Source organism: Neophocaena asiaeorientalis, unplaced genomic scaffold (assembly GCF_003031525.2).
Source record: "Neophocaena asiaeorientalis asiaeorientalis breed wild unplaced genomic scaffold, Neophocaena_asiaeorientalis_V1.1 scaffold217, whole genome shotgun sequence".
Taxonomy (NCBI): domain Eukaryota; kingdom Metazoa; phylum Chordata; class Mammalia; order Artiodactyla; family Phocoenidae; genus Neophocaena; species Neophocaena asiaeorientalis.
In genome coordinates this window covers 1,488,896-1,502,131 of record NW_020172293.1, presented here as the reverse complement: position 1 = coordinate 1,502,131, position 13,236 = coordinate 1,488,896, and the positions used below count along the sequence as shown (strand labels likewise).

Below are 13,236 nucleotides of genomic sequence, written 5' to 3'. Positions count from 1 at the left end.
AAAATCTAGAGAAGCTTTTTTAATGATCTTTAAAAATGAAAATATCAGTGATGTAATAGAAGAATTCTTAGTAGGCCCCTTTTAAAATGATAAATATAAGTGTACCCTATCATTCAGAAACTGGAAGGAAAGAACCAGTTCAGAGGGTTTAACTGAGAGGACTGTTTACAGAGGTAGGGGGTATTGAAGAACCAAGAATAAACGGTGAGATGCCCACAGATGAACAGCATTGAGAAATCATTCCTACACCTGTATCTGAAGGGCAGAAGGAGGGACCACACTGCAGAGCCTGGTGAGAAGTAGGGCTGTGGAGGACTGCTGCCTGTCGGGAGCTGCTGCCTAAAGGAATATGGTCGTCCCTTTGTGTCTGCGAGGAATTGCTTCCAGAGCCCTCTGCCGTATCCGCGGATGCCGAGTCAGCCCTCTGTGTCCGTAGGTTCCACATCCACAGATCCGGTTGGTTGAATCCGTGGATGCAGAACCCGTGGTTGTTGAGGGACAACTGTACAGCTACTGGGAGAAAGAGAGCAAGTGAGGGGAGGAAAACCTCGACCTCTTCTCCCTCCTTCCAGCCTCCTGCCTGTGCTCCCTGTTGGCTGAACCCAGCTGGAAGCCAGAGAGCAAGGGAGCCCAGGAACGCCAGTCTGTAGAGGTTAGATTTGGGGGTCACAGAACAAGCCAAAGAAGAATGAAGAATGGATCTGAGGTGGCAGAGAAGAATCAGAGTAGACAATTTTTTAAAAGAACTTACCCTTTCTTTGAATGGAATAAATTCTTTTCCTCTCTTTTTTTGCCTCTACTCATGTCATCCTACCCCCATCTCTGACCACATTTAGTTTTATACTGATGGTATTTCTCATGTTGCTGCTGTCGTGTAAGTTGTGACTTAAAGCCTTTCCTAAATGTAGATGATTTTAAAGAGGAAATTTTAAAAAGAGGCTACTCACTTCCAAGAAGAAAATGAGCATACAGAAGTCAATGCTAGAAAATGCTCATAAATATAAATGATTTGCTGTTTCACTGCAGTTTTCTCCAGTTACTGCAATTTAGTTCAGCAGGCATTGCTTGCGTGTCTCTCACATGCCCAGCACTTTCCCAGATGCTGCAGGAGACATCAACCAAATGGCAGATGTGTGCTCTCTGCTGTGGAGAAAGAGAAAATATTATTTATGGATCAATTCCTCTGTGTCAGGCACTGTGCTGGGCATTTTACCTCCATAATCTCTCTTAATTCCTTCAGCAATATGACAGGGGTTATTGCCTATTTTCTGCAGGAGGAAACAGACCAAGAAAATTATAATAAGTTGCCTAATGTCAAAAAGCTAATAAGTGACTGAATTGGGGTTTGAAGCCATGTCTCTCTGACTCCAGAGCCCACCATTCATTCATTCATCCACCCACGTGGCTAATACTTACTGAGTACCTACTAAGTGCCAGGAGCTGTTCTAGGCCCAGGAGCTATAGAGCCGTAAGACAGGATTCCCGTGTACAGCAGCACATGGTCTCCCGGGACCACACATGCTTTGATCCACAGCTTGCTGATCACCGTCACCGGTTGGTTTCTGATCTCGCAGGAGAGTAGGCAGTGAATTCATCTACAGAGAGTGAGCAGGCAGACGGCGAGGGTCGGGGCGGATCGAGGAGACTGGGTATCCTGGAGGAGGGAGTCCTGCAGGAAGGAGGTGGAACAGCCAGGACACGCTAGAAGCACTGTTTCGTGAGCACTTCATGGGGCCCTGTGAATGCAAGGCTGCGCTGCTGGCTTTCCACGCCTCATTGCAGGCCCCTTTGTCGAATATTCCAAGGTTTCACACGCGGGGTGAGTCGCACCCTTGTGAGGACTTTGTCGTAGATTTGAGGTGTTAGAGGCCTTGGCTGCACAGTGATCCCCAGGGTCCAGGGCACATGAGACAGCCTGGAGGGCCTTCCTGCAAATGGCTGAGTGGGACCCTGAGGAAGCATTAGAGGCTCCGCAATAGGGGTAGGCCAGAGCCAGAGAATACAATGACCCTTGAACAGTGGGGGGTTGAGGGGCGCCGACCCCCGTTGCCGTCAAAAATCTGCTTATTATGCAAAAATCTGCTTTTGACTTTCCTCAAACTTAACTCCTAATAGCCTGCTGTTAACCAGAAGCCTTACTGATAACCCAGTTAACACATATTTTGTATATTATATGTATCATATACTATATTCTTATAAGAGGTAGAGAAAGTAAAATGTTATTAAGAAAATTATAAGGAAGAGAAAATACAGTGAAGGTACTGGACTGTCTCTACTGATGCCGTAAGTTTATGTCATCTGTTTACGAGATGAATCATCTGTCAGTACCTACATCAGTATTGTCTTAGATACAAAACACTATAGGTGTTATACTAACACTAAACATCAAAAAGGAAAAGCTAATGTGAAGAAGAAATTCATATTTACTTACAGGGGCAAGGATTCGTGCATTGATAAGGAAGAAGCAGCGTGTGGCTGCCTCATGTCACCTGGTGTCATTGATACAATTGCTCCACCGTAGCCCAGCCGATACACTAACGAGTGGATCTTATAAAATTTTAGGGCATATTGCAGCCATATTCATCAGACAGTAATGGAAACATTGGTACATGTTTTAGAAAACTACTTTGTGTTGATAGGCTGATACGCAGCTTCTCCAATTACGAGAGAGAGGCATGCTGTACAGTAATGTAATTCTTTGAAAGCAGAGTGGTAAAAGAGTAAGAATAGTAGCACATTGTTAATTTTATATTAGCTGTCACTCCCCTTATGCCTGTAAAGATAGGTTCTCCACTTTAAGTCTTGCACATGATACTCTACGCACAATTTAAAAATATCTGTTGAAAAAATTTGCATATTAATGGACCCACACAGTTCAAATCCCTGTCGTTCAAGGGTCAGCTGTACTATCTGGTGACGTGCTGAGCCCCTACATTTGTTCCCGGGCCATTCTGACCTGGGAACCACTAATCACATGAGCGTGTGTGGGGTGCTATGGAAGATTCTCTGCCTTTAAAGATGTAGTTAAGGCAGAACATGAGATGGGTAATCTTTGGAGGTGTCTTCCTTTCCTGTTCCTTTAATTCTCTTAATTGTTTATCTACCAAAGATCAGTATATTTCCTATAGCGTCTCCAGGTCTTGTCAAATTACAGTCCTCAGTAAACGTAAACTGATAATTAGAGAGAACACCACCAGTTACGCGTGTCTGCATATATGAGTCACTCCTGTAATTGTGCACTGCATCATTTAAGCGTTAGAGGTGTGACACAGAGCAATCAGTGTGATTTCATTCGCACAAAGCAAACTAAATTATATGCTGTGCCCGTCTTAGAGGAGTTTTATTATTTTGTGGTGAGAAAAGGCAAGAACTACACTTTTTGTTACGTTCTAACCTTGCTTGTGTACAACGCTCATATTCGTCGAAGTATTCCTAGTGGCTGCCACAAGTTATGGCTGGGGGCGTAGAAGGTACGAACACAGCCAGCTCTGAAGGATGCCACCATCCTCGCTTCAGCATCTGGGCCTGTGATGCCCTTTTTCCTGAAACGCTCGCCTGTCTTTGCTTCCACGACTGGACTCTTCTCTGAGTTTTTCTTCTCTGACTTAGATTTATCCATCCATTCCCAAAATGTATATTCATCAAAGATCTGTTCTTGGAGCGTTTCTCTTTTCTCTATATATTCTCACACTTAGCAATTTCTTCTGACATCGTGGCTCAATGGATAGCTCTGTGTGATTGACAGCCAAAGATGTACCTCTTGCTGTCTCCCAAGTTCATGTGTTTTTTTTTTTTTTTTGGCTGCATTGGGTCTTCATTGCTGCACTTCTCTAGTTGCAGCGAGCGGGGGCTACTCTTCCTTGTGGTACGCGGGCTTCTCATTGCAGAGGCTTCTCTTATTGCAGAGCACAGGCTCTAGGTGTGTGGGCTTCAGTCATTGTGGCGTGTGGGCTCAGTAGTTGTGGCTTGCGGACTCTTGAGCGCAGGCTCAGTAGTGCTTAGTTGCTCTGCGGCATGTGGGATCTTCCTGGACCAGGACTCGAACCAGTGTCCCCTGCATTGGCTGGCAGTTCCTTAACCCCTGCGCCACCAGGAAAGTCCCCAAGTTCATGTTTTTCATTTCCAACAACCTGGATATTTTGCTGTCATCTCGAATTCAACTGAATACAGGCCCACCTTGGAGATATTGTAGGTTCAGTTCCAGCCCCCTGCAATAAGGTGAATATCACAATAAAGCAAGGCACATGAAGTTTTTGGTCTCCCAGTGCATATAAAAGTTATGTCTACAATATATTGTAGTCTCTTATGTGTGCAGTAGCATTACGTCTAAGAAAACCATGCACATACCTTAATTAAAAAATACTTTATTGTTAAAAAAAAATGCTAGCCATCATCTGAGCCTTCAGCGAGTTGTAAGTTTTTGGCTGGTAGAGGGTCTTGTCTTGATGCTGATGGCTACTGACTGATCAGGATGGTGGCTGCTAAAGGCTGGGGTGAGTGTGACAACTTCTTAAAAGGCAATGAGGTTTCCCTCATCGATTGACTCTTCCTTTCATGAACGATTCCTCTGTGACCTGCGATGGTGTTTGGTAGCATTTTACCCACAGTGGAACTTCTTTCAACATTGGAGTCAGTCTTCTCGAACCCTGCTGCTGCTCCATCAGCTAAGTTTATGCCATATTCTAAGCTTTTTGTTGTCATTTCAGCAGTCTTCGCAGCGTCTTCACCAGGAGTAGATTCCATATTAAGAAACCACTTTCTTTGCTCATCCGTAAGGTGCAACTCTTCATCTGTTGAAGTTTTACCATGAGAGTGTAGCTGTTCAGTCACATCTTCAGGTTCCACTTCTAATTCTAGTTTTCTTGCTGTCTCTACCACATCTGCAGTTACTTCCCCCCTAAAGGCTTGAGCCCCTCAGAGTCATCCATGAGGCTTGGAATCAGCTTCTTCCAGACTCCTGCTAATGCTGATATTTTGACCTCTTCCCATGAATCATGCATGTTCTTAGTGGAACCTAGAATGGTGTATCCTTTCCAGAAGGTTTTCAATTGACTTTACCCAGATTCATCAAAGGAATCACCGTCTGTGGCAGCTATAGCCTTACAACATATACTTCTTAAATAATAAGACTTGAAAGTCAAAATGACTTCTTGATCCATGGGCTGCAGAATGGATCCTGTGTTAGCAGGCATGAAAACAACATTAATCTTGTTGTCCACCAGAGGTCTTGGGTGACTAGGTGCATTGTCCATGAACTATAATATTTTGGAAGAAACCTTTTTTCTGAGCAGTAGATCTCAACAGTGGGCTTAAAATATTCAGGGAACCATGTTGTAAACAGATGTGCTGTCATCCAGGCTTCGTTGTTCCATTTAGAGCAGGGGTCCCCAGGCCCCGGGCCGTGGACCGGTACCAGGCCTGTTAGGAACCGGGCCGCACAGCAGGAGGTGAGCAGTGGGCGAGCGAGCGAGGCTTCGTCTGCCGCTGGAAAAATTGCCTTCCATGAAACCGGTGCCTGGTGCCAAGAAGGTTGGGGACCCGCTGCTTTAGAGGGCAGAGTAGATTTAGCGTAATTCTTGAGGGCCCTGGGATTTGCAGAATGGTAAGTGAGCATTGGCTTTAGCTTAAAGTCACCAGCTGCATTAACCTCTAACAGGAGAGTCAGCCTGTCCTTTGAAGCCAGGCATTGACTTCTCTTCTCTAGCTATGAAAGTCCTAGATGGCCTCTTCTAATACAAGGCTGTTTCGTCTACACTGAAGATCTGTTGTTTAGTGTAGCCACCTTCATGGACGGTCTCAGATCTTCCGGATAACTTGGTGCAGCTTCTGCATCAGCACTTGCTGCTTCGCCTTGCATTGCTGTGTTATGGAGACGGCCTCTTTCCTTAGACCTCGTGAGCCAACCTCTCCCAGCTTCAGACTCCTGCAGCTTCCTCTCCGCTCTCAGTCTTCACAGAATTGAAGAGAGTTAGGGCCTTGCTCTGGATTAGGCTTTGGCTTAGGGGAATATTGTGGCTGGTTTGATCTTCTGTCCAGATCACTAAAACTTTCTTCATAACGCCAGTCAGCCTGTTTTGCTTTCTTACCATTCACTGGAGTAGCACTTTTAATTTCCTTTAAGGACTTTTCTTTTGCATTCACAACTTGGCTGACTGACTGTTGCAAGAGGCCCAGCTTTCAGCCTATCCCAGCTTTTGACATGCCTTCCTCACTAAGCTTAATCATGTCTAGATTTTGACTTAAAGTGAGGGACGTGCGACTCTTCCTTTCACTTGAACACTTAGAGGCCATTGTAGGGTTGTTAACTGGCCTAATTTCAATATTGTCATGTCTCAGAGAAGAGAAGAGGGAGAGAGATGCGGAAACAGCCGGTTGGTAGAGCAGTCAGGACGCACACAACATTTACTGATGAAGCTCACTGTCTATATAAGATTGTCTGTAGAGCCTGAGGTTCCTGGCTCCCCAAACTGGTCACAACAGTAACATCAAAATCACTGATCACAGATCACCGTAACAAATGTCCTAATAATGAAAAAGCCTGAAATATTGTGAGAATTACCACAGAGATGCGAAGTGAGTCATTGCTGTTGGGAAAATGGTACCAATGGACTTGCTTGATACAGCCTTCCCACAAACTTTCAATTTGTAAAAATCGCAGCATCTGTGAAGCACAGTAAAGCCAAGTGCAGTAAAACGGGGTATACCTGTACTCATTGTCCAAAACCTGTTTTCTTACCTTGGTCCCTATTTTTTGGAAGGGCACCATCTTCTCTAAGGTGGAAGAAGGAAAAGGGAGACTGAAACTGTAAGCCAGGAGAGAACTTCCTGATCTTGGAGAGGAAGTGTGGTTCATCTCAGATCGCTCCAGAGCAAAAGGAAGACAAGGGAAGGAGAAGTGAGGGTACCTGGGATCCTAGTATCAGTAGTTATGTTGTGGAACTTCCTGAAACAGGGACTCACTTTTTTGTGACCCACACTCCTTAACTGTACTCTTCCAGTGTCTTGGAAAGGCTGTTTACATGTAGAACCACAGAGTCATGGAACTTGAGATTCGTAAGGAACAGGTTTCTCTGCAAGTGAGAAGACTGAGCCCCAGAAGGACAGTGTAGCCAGGTGGTTAAAGACGTGGGCTTTGGAGTCAAACAGCCCTGGCTGAATCCAGTTTGGCCATCCAGTCTGTGACCTGAGGGTGAGATTAGTGTCCCCTCTAAGCTTCAGTTCCCTTGTACGTGAAATGAGAGGGTCATGGCAGGTGAATGAGATACTGCAGCACCTACCACGGCCTGGCATGCTCTAGTTATTACTTTGTTTCTCTTTCTGTTGGCTCCTGCTGTCATGTAAACGACAAGAAGTCAGGGTGTTTTGACTGCTTGCTCCAGCTGTATCCCCCGTGTCTAGAAAAATGCCTGGTGGACACGCAGGTAGCCGCTGCATGACTCAGACAAGTGCTCAGCAGAGTGTGCAGTCCGCTGACAGTGGTGGTCGAAAATAGCGACGGGTCGCAACCACAGAGGGCCAGAACCCAGTGTTCTGGGAAGTGCTTGGTGGCGCTTACAGGCGTTCTGGTAATTATGTTGCCAAGAAACTTTAGTGATGAATAAATGTTCTCACTAACCACCTTCCTGAAAATGGCTTTTTTTTTTCAGTGGAGAAAAAAATTTTCATATTTTTTACTACATCTATGCTGGTTTAGCTGAAAAGAAGAAACTAGCCCATTACAAATTGCCGGAAAATAAGCCTCCCAGGTAACCCAGCAGCTTGAACTTTCATAAATAATGCTTCTACTTTTCACTTAATCACTCATTTCACTTAATTTCAGATTTTCACCTGTCCTTTCTTTTTTTTTTCTTCCAGATACCTGCAAAATGACCACATCAGAACAGTACAGGACATGATGAATAATAGTTTCTATAAATCCCAATATGAATTAATTGAGCAGTGCTTCAAAGTCATCGGTTTTACAATGGAGGTGGGTATGGAAGACATTTGAACCTCTTTAGGAAGTGTCTTTTTGTCCTCGCTGATGGTGAGAGTTAGCATTTATTGAGTGGTCCACATGCCAGATATTGTGCTAAGTGCTTTACATGGATAATTTTTAAATTACTGAAATGACCTTATGAAATAACTAGAATTATAATTTTTACTTTATACATGAGGAACCATGTCCTTGAGATACAACTGAATTTCGTTTTGTTCTTAGTCTTTTATTTTACTTATATTTGCATCTCCCACATATATATAAAATTTTATGTAAATGCAGAAATGTGATCATGTCACGCATTCCTTTTTAGTGCAGTTTTCTTTTTCTAACAACTTTATTAAGATATAATTCACGTACTGTACAAATCAGCCATTTAAAAGTGTACATTTTGGGGCTTCCCTGGTGGCGCAGTGCTTGAGAGTCCGCCTGCCAATGCAGGGGACGTGGGTTCGTGCCCTGGTCCGGGAAGATCCCACACGCGGCGGAGTGGCTGGGCCCGTGAGCCGTGGCCGCTGAGCCTGCGCATCCGGAGCCTGTGCTCCGCAACGGGAGAGGCCACAACAGTGAGAGGCCCGCATACCGCAAAAAAAAGAAAAAAAAAGTGTACATTTTAATGACTTTTCATACAGTTACTGAGGTGTGCATCCTTCCCCCTAATCACTTTGAGAATATTTTCATGTTCTAAATTTTTCACTCCAGACGAAACCTGCTAGTGATTAGCAGTTCCTCCTCATTCCCGTCCCACCTCTGCTTCTGTCACTGTACATCCGTTTATTCTGGACATTTCGCATGAATTGAGTGATGCAATATGTCACCCTTTGTGACCGGCTTCTCTCATTTGACATAATGTTTTCAGGGTCCATCCGTGTTGTAGCATGTGTCAGTACTTCATTTCTTTTTATCGAGGAATAATATTCCATTGTATGGATATACCTCATGTTATTTGTCCATGCATCACGTGATGGGCGTTTGGGTTGTTTCCACTTTTCGGTCATTATCAATAATGCTGCTGTGATCATCCGCGTCTGAGTTTTTGTGTGACATGAGTTTTCACTTCTCTTTAGGGTATACCAAGGGTGGAAGAGCCAGGTCATAGAGTAACACGATGTTTAACCTTTTGAGGAACTACCAGACTGTGTTCCAAAGCAGCCGCACTATTTTACATTCCAGCCGGCAGTGTATAAAGGTTCTGACTTCTCTCCGTCTTCCCCAGCACTTATTATTATCTGTTTATAGCCATTATAGTGGGTGTGACGTGGTGTGTCACTGTGGTTTTGGTTTGCATTTCCCTAAAGGCTTATGATGCTGAACTTCTTTTCATGTACTTATCTTTTCAGGTAGTTTATCATTTACATATCTTCTTTGAAGAAACATCTGTTCAGATTCTTTGCCAATTTTTTAATTAGGTTGTCTTTTTATTATTGAGTTGTAAGAATTCTTTGTATTGTAGATACAAGTGTCGTATGATTTGCAAAAATTTTCTCTTTTGTTGTCTTTTTACTTTTTTGATGGCATCCTTTGAAGCCACATTATCTGTATTATTGATTTCACTTAAAAAATATTTTTATTAACGTATTAATTTGGTTTCTTGTGTTGTTCTTTTTCTTAAGGAGAATACTTGGTTCTTCTGTTTCCTCCTTTTCCTTATTTAATAATGAAGGTATTTAAGGCTATAAATTTATCCCTGAGTAATAAAGATTTCTTTCTTTGTCCTAGGTTGTTTTTTTAAGTTTTATAGCAAAGTATCTTGTTTACTAGGGATTCCTGAAGGTTGTTAGAGAAGCTTTCAGACTCTGCTCTTAGCAGTTTACTGTTCGTTGTGTTGATTCAATCCTACGATAAAAAGAACACTTCACTCGGAACATGAATCAGGCTTCTAGATGAACTCTTGCAGGAAAGTAATGTGCAGTTTGTTGGATTTTAATTTCATTTTCATAAATGACACTCCTGCAACTTGAAACTGTTAGTGTGTCTGCTTATGAAGTTTACTGAAATTTCTTGGGTTATCAAATCTCTGCTAAGAGCCCGAGCTAAAAATAATACCTGATTCTTCTCCAAAAGTTTGGAAAATCTTATCAGCAGGATGTAAAGTGTAGACATGCTAATAGAAGTGACCCTTGACAAGAATCATCCAGATTATGTGCCGTGAGGTTATTGAATCTAATTTTGCAGCGTGTTTTTCAGGCACTGTTGCCTCCCTTCTAAAATGCAAGGCTGTCAACGATAAACTTTTGTCCATTTGATGCATTTGCTTACCAGAAGTTAATATTTCTAAAGCTGTACCTGTTCTCAGAATAGAGAAAAGTTTGCTGCTAAGTGCGTTTTCTCCAAATATGGAGCCTCTGCTGTTGACAGCTCTGACGATGGGTGGTCTCCCACTCTTGACTTCTCTTTGAAAGCCTTTGACTTGACCTTGGGTATCCTTGCTGCAGGCCTGAGGGGAAGTATTCTTAAGACCTTGACCCTTGACCTCAGGGAGTGAGGTGTGATCTCTGCCAGCTGGGTGAGGTTGGAGAAGCAGGACAGATGAATGACTTTTTTTTTTGCCTTGAAATTAGGGCCTTCAGGAGAGGTTTAAGTAAACCAGGGTAATCTATGTCCATCAGGAAACATTTCAAATTTTAGAGTTAATTTTTCTGGTGTGGGCTTTCTCCATAGCCAGGAGGAATTCAGATTTGATGGGGAGACTTCCTACCTGGCTGCCTTTACAGCCCCAGAATTTAGAGTCCTCCTTGAGTTCTGAATAAGCTTTGCTACCAAGTTTCTAGATGAACTGGTTGTGGGGAGGGGTGGGTGAGAGCTGTAGGAGCCATAGGGGACCTGGCAGGGTGCTTTCAGGACCAACTGGAACAAAATAACTACTCTGGGGACCAGAGAAGAATTATTACCATGACTTCCCAGTTTTTGCCAGAAGATGGAGAATTTTATGGACCAGAGAGAGAAGCATTACTGTAGACTCATGGGCAAGCCAGGGTTGAACGCATCCTTAGGCAGATACTCTACTCACAGGAAGTCTTGAGCTAAAGTTGAGTAACTTTTTGATTTAGAAGTAGAGGCTCCAGCTTGATCATCTTTTTTTCTGAGTGACGCATTCTTTCCGTAGATCCTTGGACCCTGGCTGGAACTTTGGCTGTCTACTCTAGAACCTGCAGCTCAAATCAGGAAACTCAGTGGTTCTGTGGTTTCTAGGCAGAAAGGAGATGATTGGGACCTTCTCTCTGTTGATGCATTAAATAGCTTTAGGCTGTAAAATGGAAAAAAATAATCCATTGTTTGTTAAGATTTCTGAGGGTTTTTAGGGAAGCTTGCAGACTTTGCTCTTAGCTGTAATACTTTCTGCAGGTGAGACACATGCATGTTTCTTAAAGGGCCAGTATATAAATCTTAATCCCCCACTGCACTCTCACAGAAGAAAAAGAAGGAGGAGGGGGAGGGGGAGAACAAGAAGCAGCAGCAGCAGCACAGGTTGACAGGGTGACGGGATTGACGTATGAGGACAGGACAATTCGCTTGATCAGTAAAAGCCTTTGCTGGAGAGTTGGGAGAAAAATGATGAGGACAGAATAGGAGTTGAACAATTGAGAGAGTACTAAGCTTATAGAACTTACTGTGGATATCTCATGTGAAGGGTGGAGTGCTATGTGCCCTTTTTTTAGCAGTGATGTCTGGGGTGGTGGACATCATGTGACACTGAAAACTGCTGTCAACCTTACCTGACTATATTTTGGGAACAACACCAATCTGAACTCTACCGTTTGCAGTCAGAGATGACCCTAATACATTTCCTAATAAAATAGATACGGTTATTACTAGTGCCCTGTGTATGTAATTGGTTCAGCTCTGGAAGAGGAAGTCCCTGACTCGGATGGCATGAGTTTCAGCCATATTCCAAGTGACATATGACTGCCACCCAGAGATTTCAGACAAGCCATGGGAGACACTCCGGGTGATTCCACATGCCACCCTGTTCCAGACTTGGTCCCGTTCATATGCTCTGATTCTGAGGTTCCATCGCATCGTTGGTGACCACCTGGGTCTTTTGCTCTCATTCTGGCTCCAAGGACCAAGATCTTGCTCCCCGCTGAATGCTTGAGCACAACATAAAAGCCAGCTTAGCTGCATCAGGAGGGAAAATAGGATATTTGCTGCTCCAGTGGGCTGGCATAATGCTAGTTAAACTTGACTCTACCCCACCCCGAGCCCTTCCTGGCTGTGGCTGCTTTCGGTGCATCTTCCTCACTTCTTTTTGCCAAAATTCAAATTCAGATCAGCCTCCTCCCCTTCTGTTGCATCACTTTCCCTCTCCCTAACCTCCCTCCAACCCTGCCATCACCCACAGCTTGTACCTATGGAGACAAGTTGATTTAAGCACTAGCGGGTATCCTGGCTCTTAAAGCAGAAAGGGATGCAGTGAATAAAGAAAAACACAGCATCCACTCCTGTCTCCAATCCTTGGTCCTAGGCTGAATGTTGCTACTGGTAGATGCCCCTTTGGACTGCAGTCTGGCTGTACTGGTTGCCTGGTTGGGGGAAAACAGGAGAGGCTCATTGGATCTCAGAGCATCCTCCAAACGGGAAGCATGTTGTATGCCAAGCAAGCAGCTCCTGCTGCCGACCCGGGGCTGGGCCCCTTTGTAGTACTTTTCCCTGCTGTACATCATCAGAAGAGCTGATCTTCTTACCAGTTCCTTCCCCCAGAGGTTGCTATCTTAGAAGTAGGGAACCATTTTTAATTGGTTTGTTTATTACTTCCAAGTCCCAGTCATTAGAGGCAATGTTTCACTTATATTTGCCTCAACTGCTTTCCATTGCCTGGTAGAGCAATGTTTAGTCACATTAAAATGAAACCAGTCTAGCAGTTAGCCTCTAGTGACAAACATATTTCATTTTTGTAAAACTGGATGTTCCAAATTTAAACATATTCAGTGTTTACTGAACATCCAAACATATAGCTTAGGTTAAAGGAAAACATAACATCTGTTTCTGGAACTGAAGCACAATCACTGCTAAATATCTTGTGGAGACTTTTAGTCCAGTTCAAGGTGACTCTCCTAGAATGTGCTGGTCTCCCCACTAAAAGCAGAGCCTCAGAGTTAACAGGGCAGACTGTCCCGCTTTGGAGACAGTGGAATTGAACTGAGTGGGTGTTTACTTCCTTTTTATCCCACTAGTGATTTTTTTTAATGTCGTCTCACTGGCTTGTTTGGACTTTTTTTTTTTTTTTTTTTTTTTTTTTTTTTTCGGGGGCCCCCCCC

General features: G+C 43.7%; 1 protein-coding gene across 1 annotated transcript in view; it reads left to right on the top strand.

Moving 5' to 3' along the window:
* MYO3A (myosin IIIA) overlaps positions 1–13,236 on the top strand; it is a 182,192-nt gene that overhangs the window by 89,945 nt on the left and 79,011 nt on the right. Inside the window, exons 16-17 of the mRNA XM_024765514.1 lie at positions 7,647–7,745; positions 7,855–7,969. Of these exons, the coding sequence (XP_024621282.1) occupies positions 7,647–7,745; positions 7,855–7,969 (214 nt within the window). The remainder of the gene's footprint in view (positions 1–7,646; positions 7,746–7,854; positions 7,970–13,236) is intronic.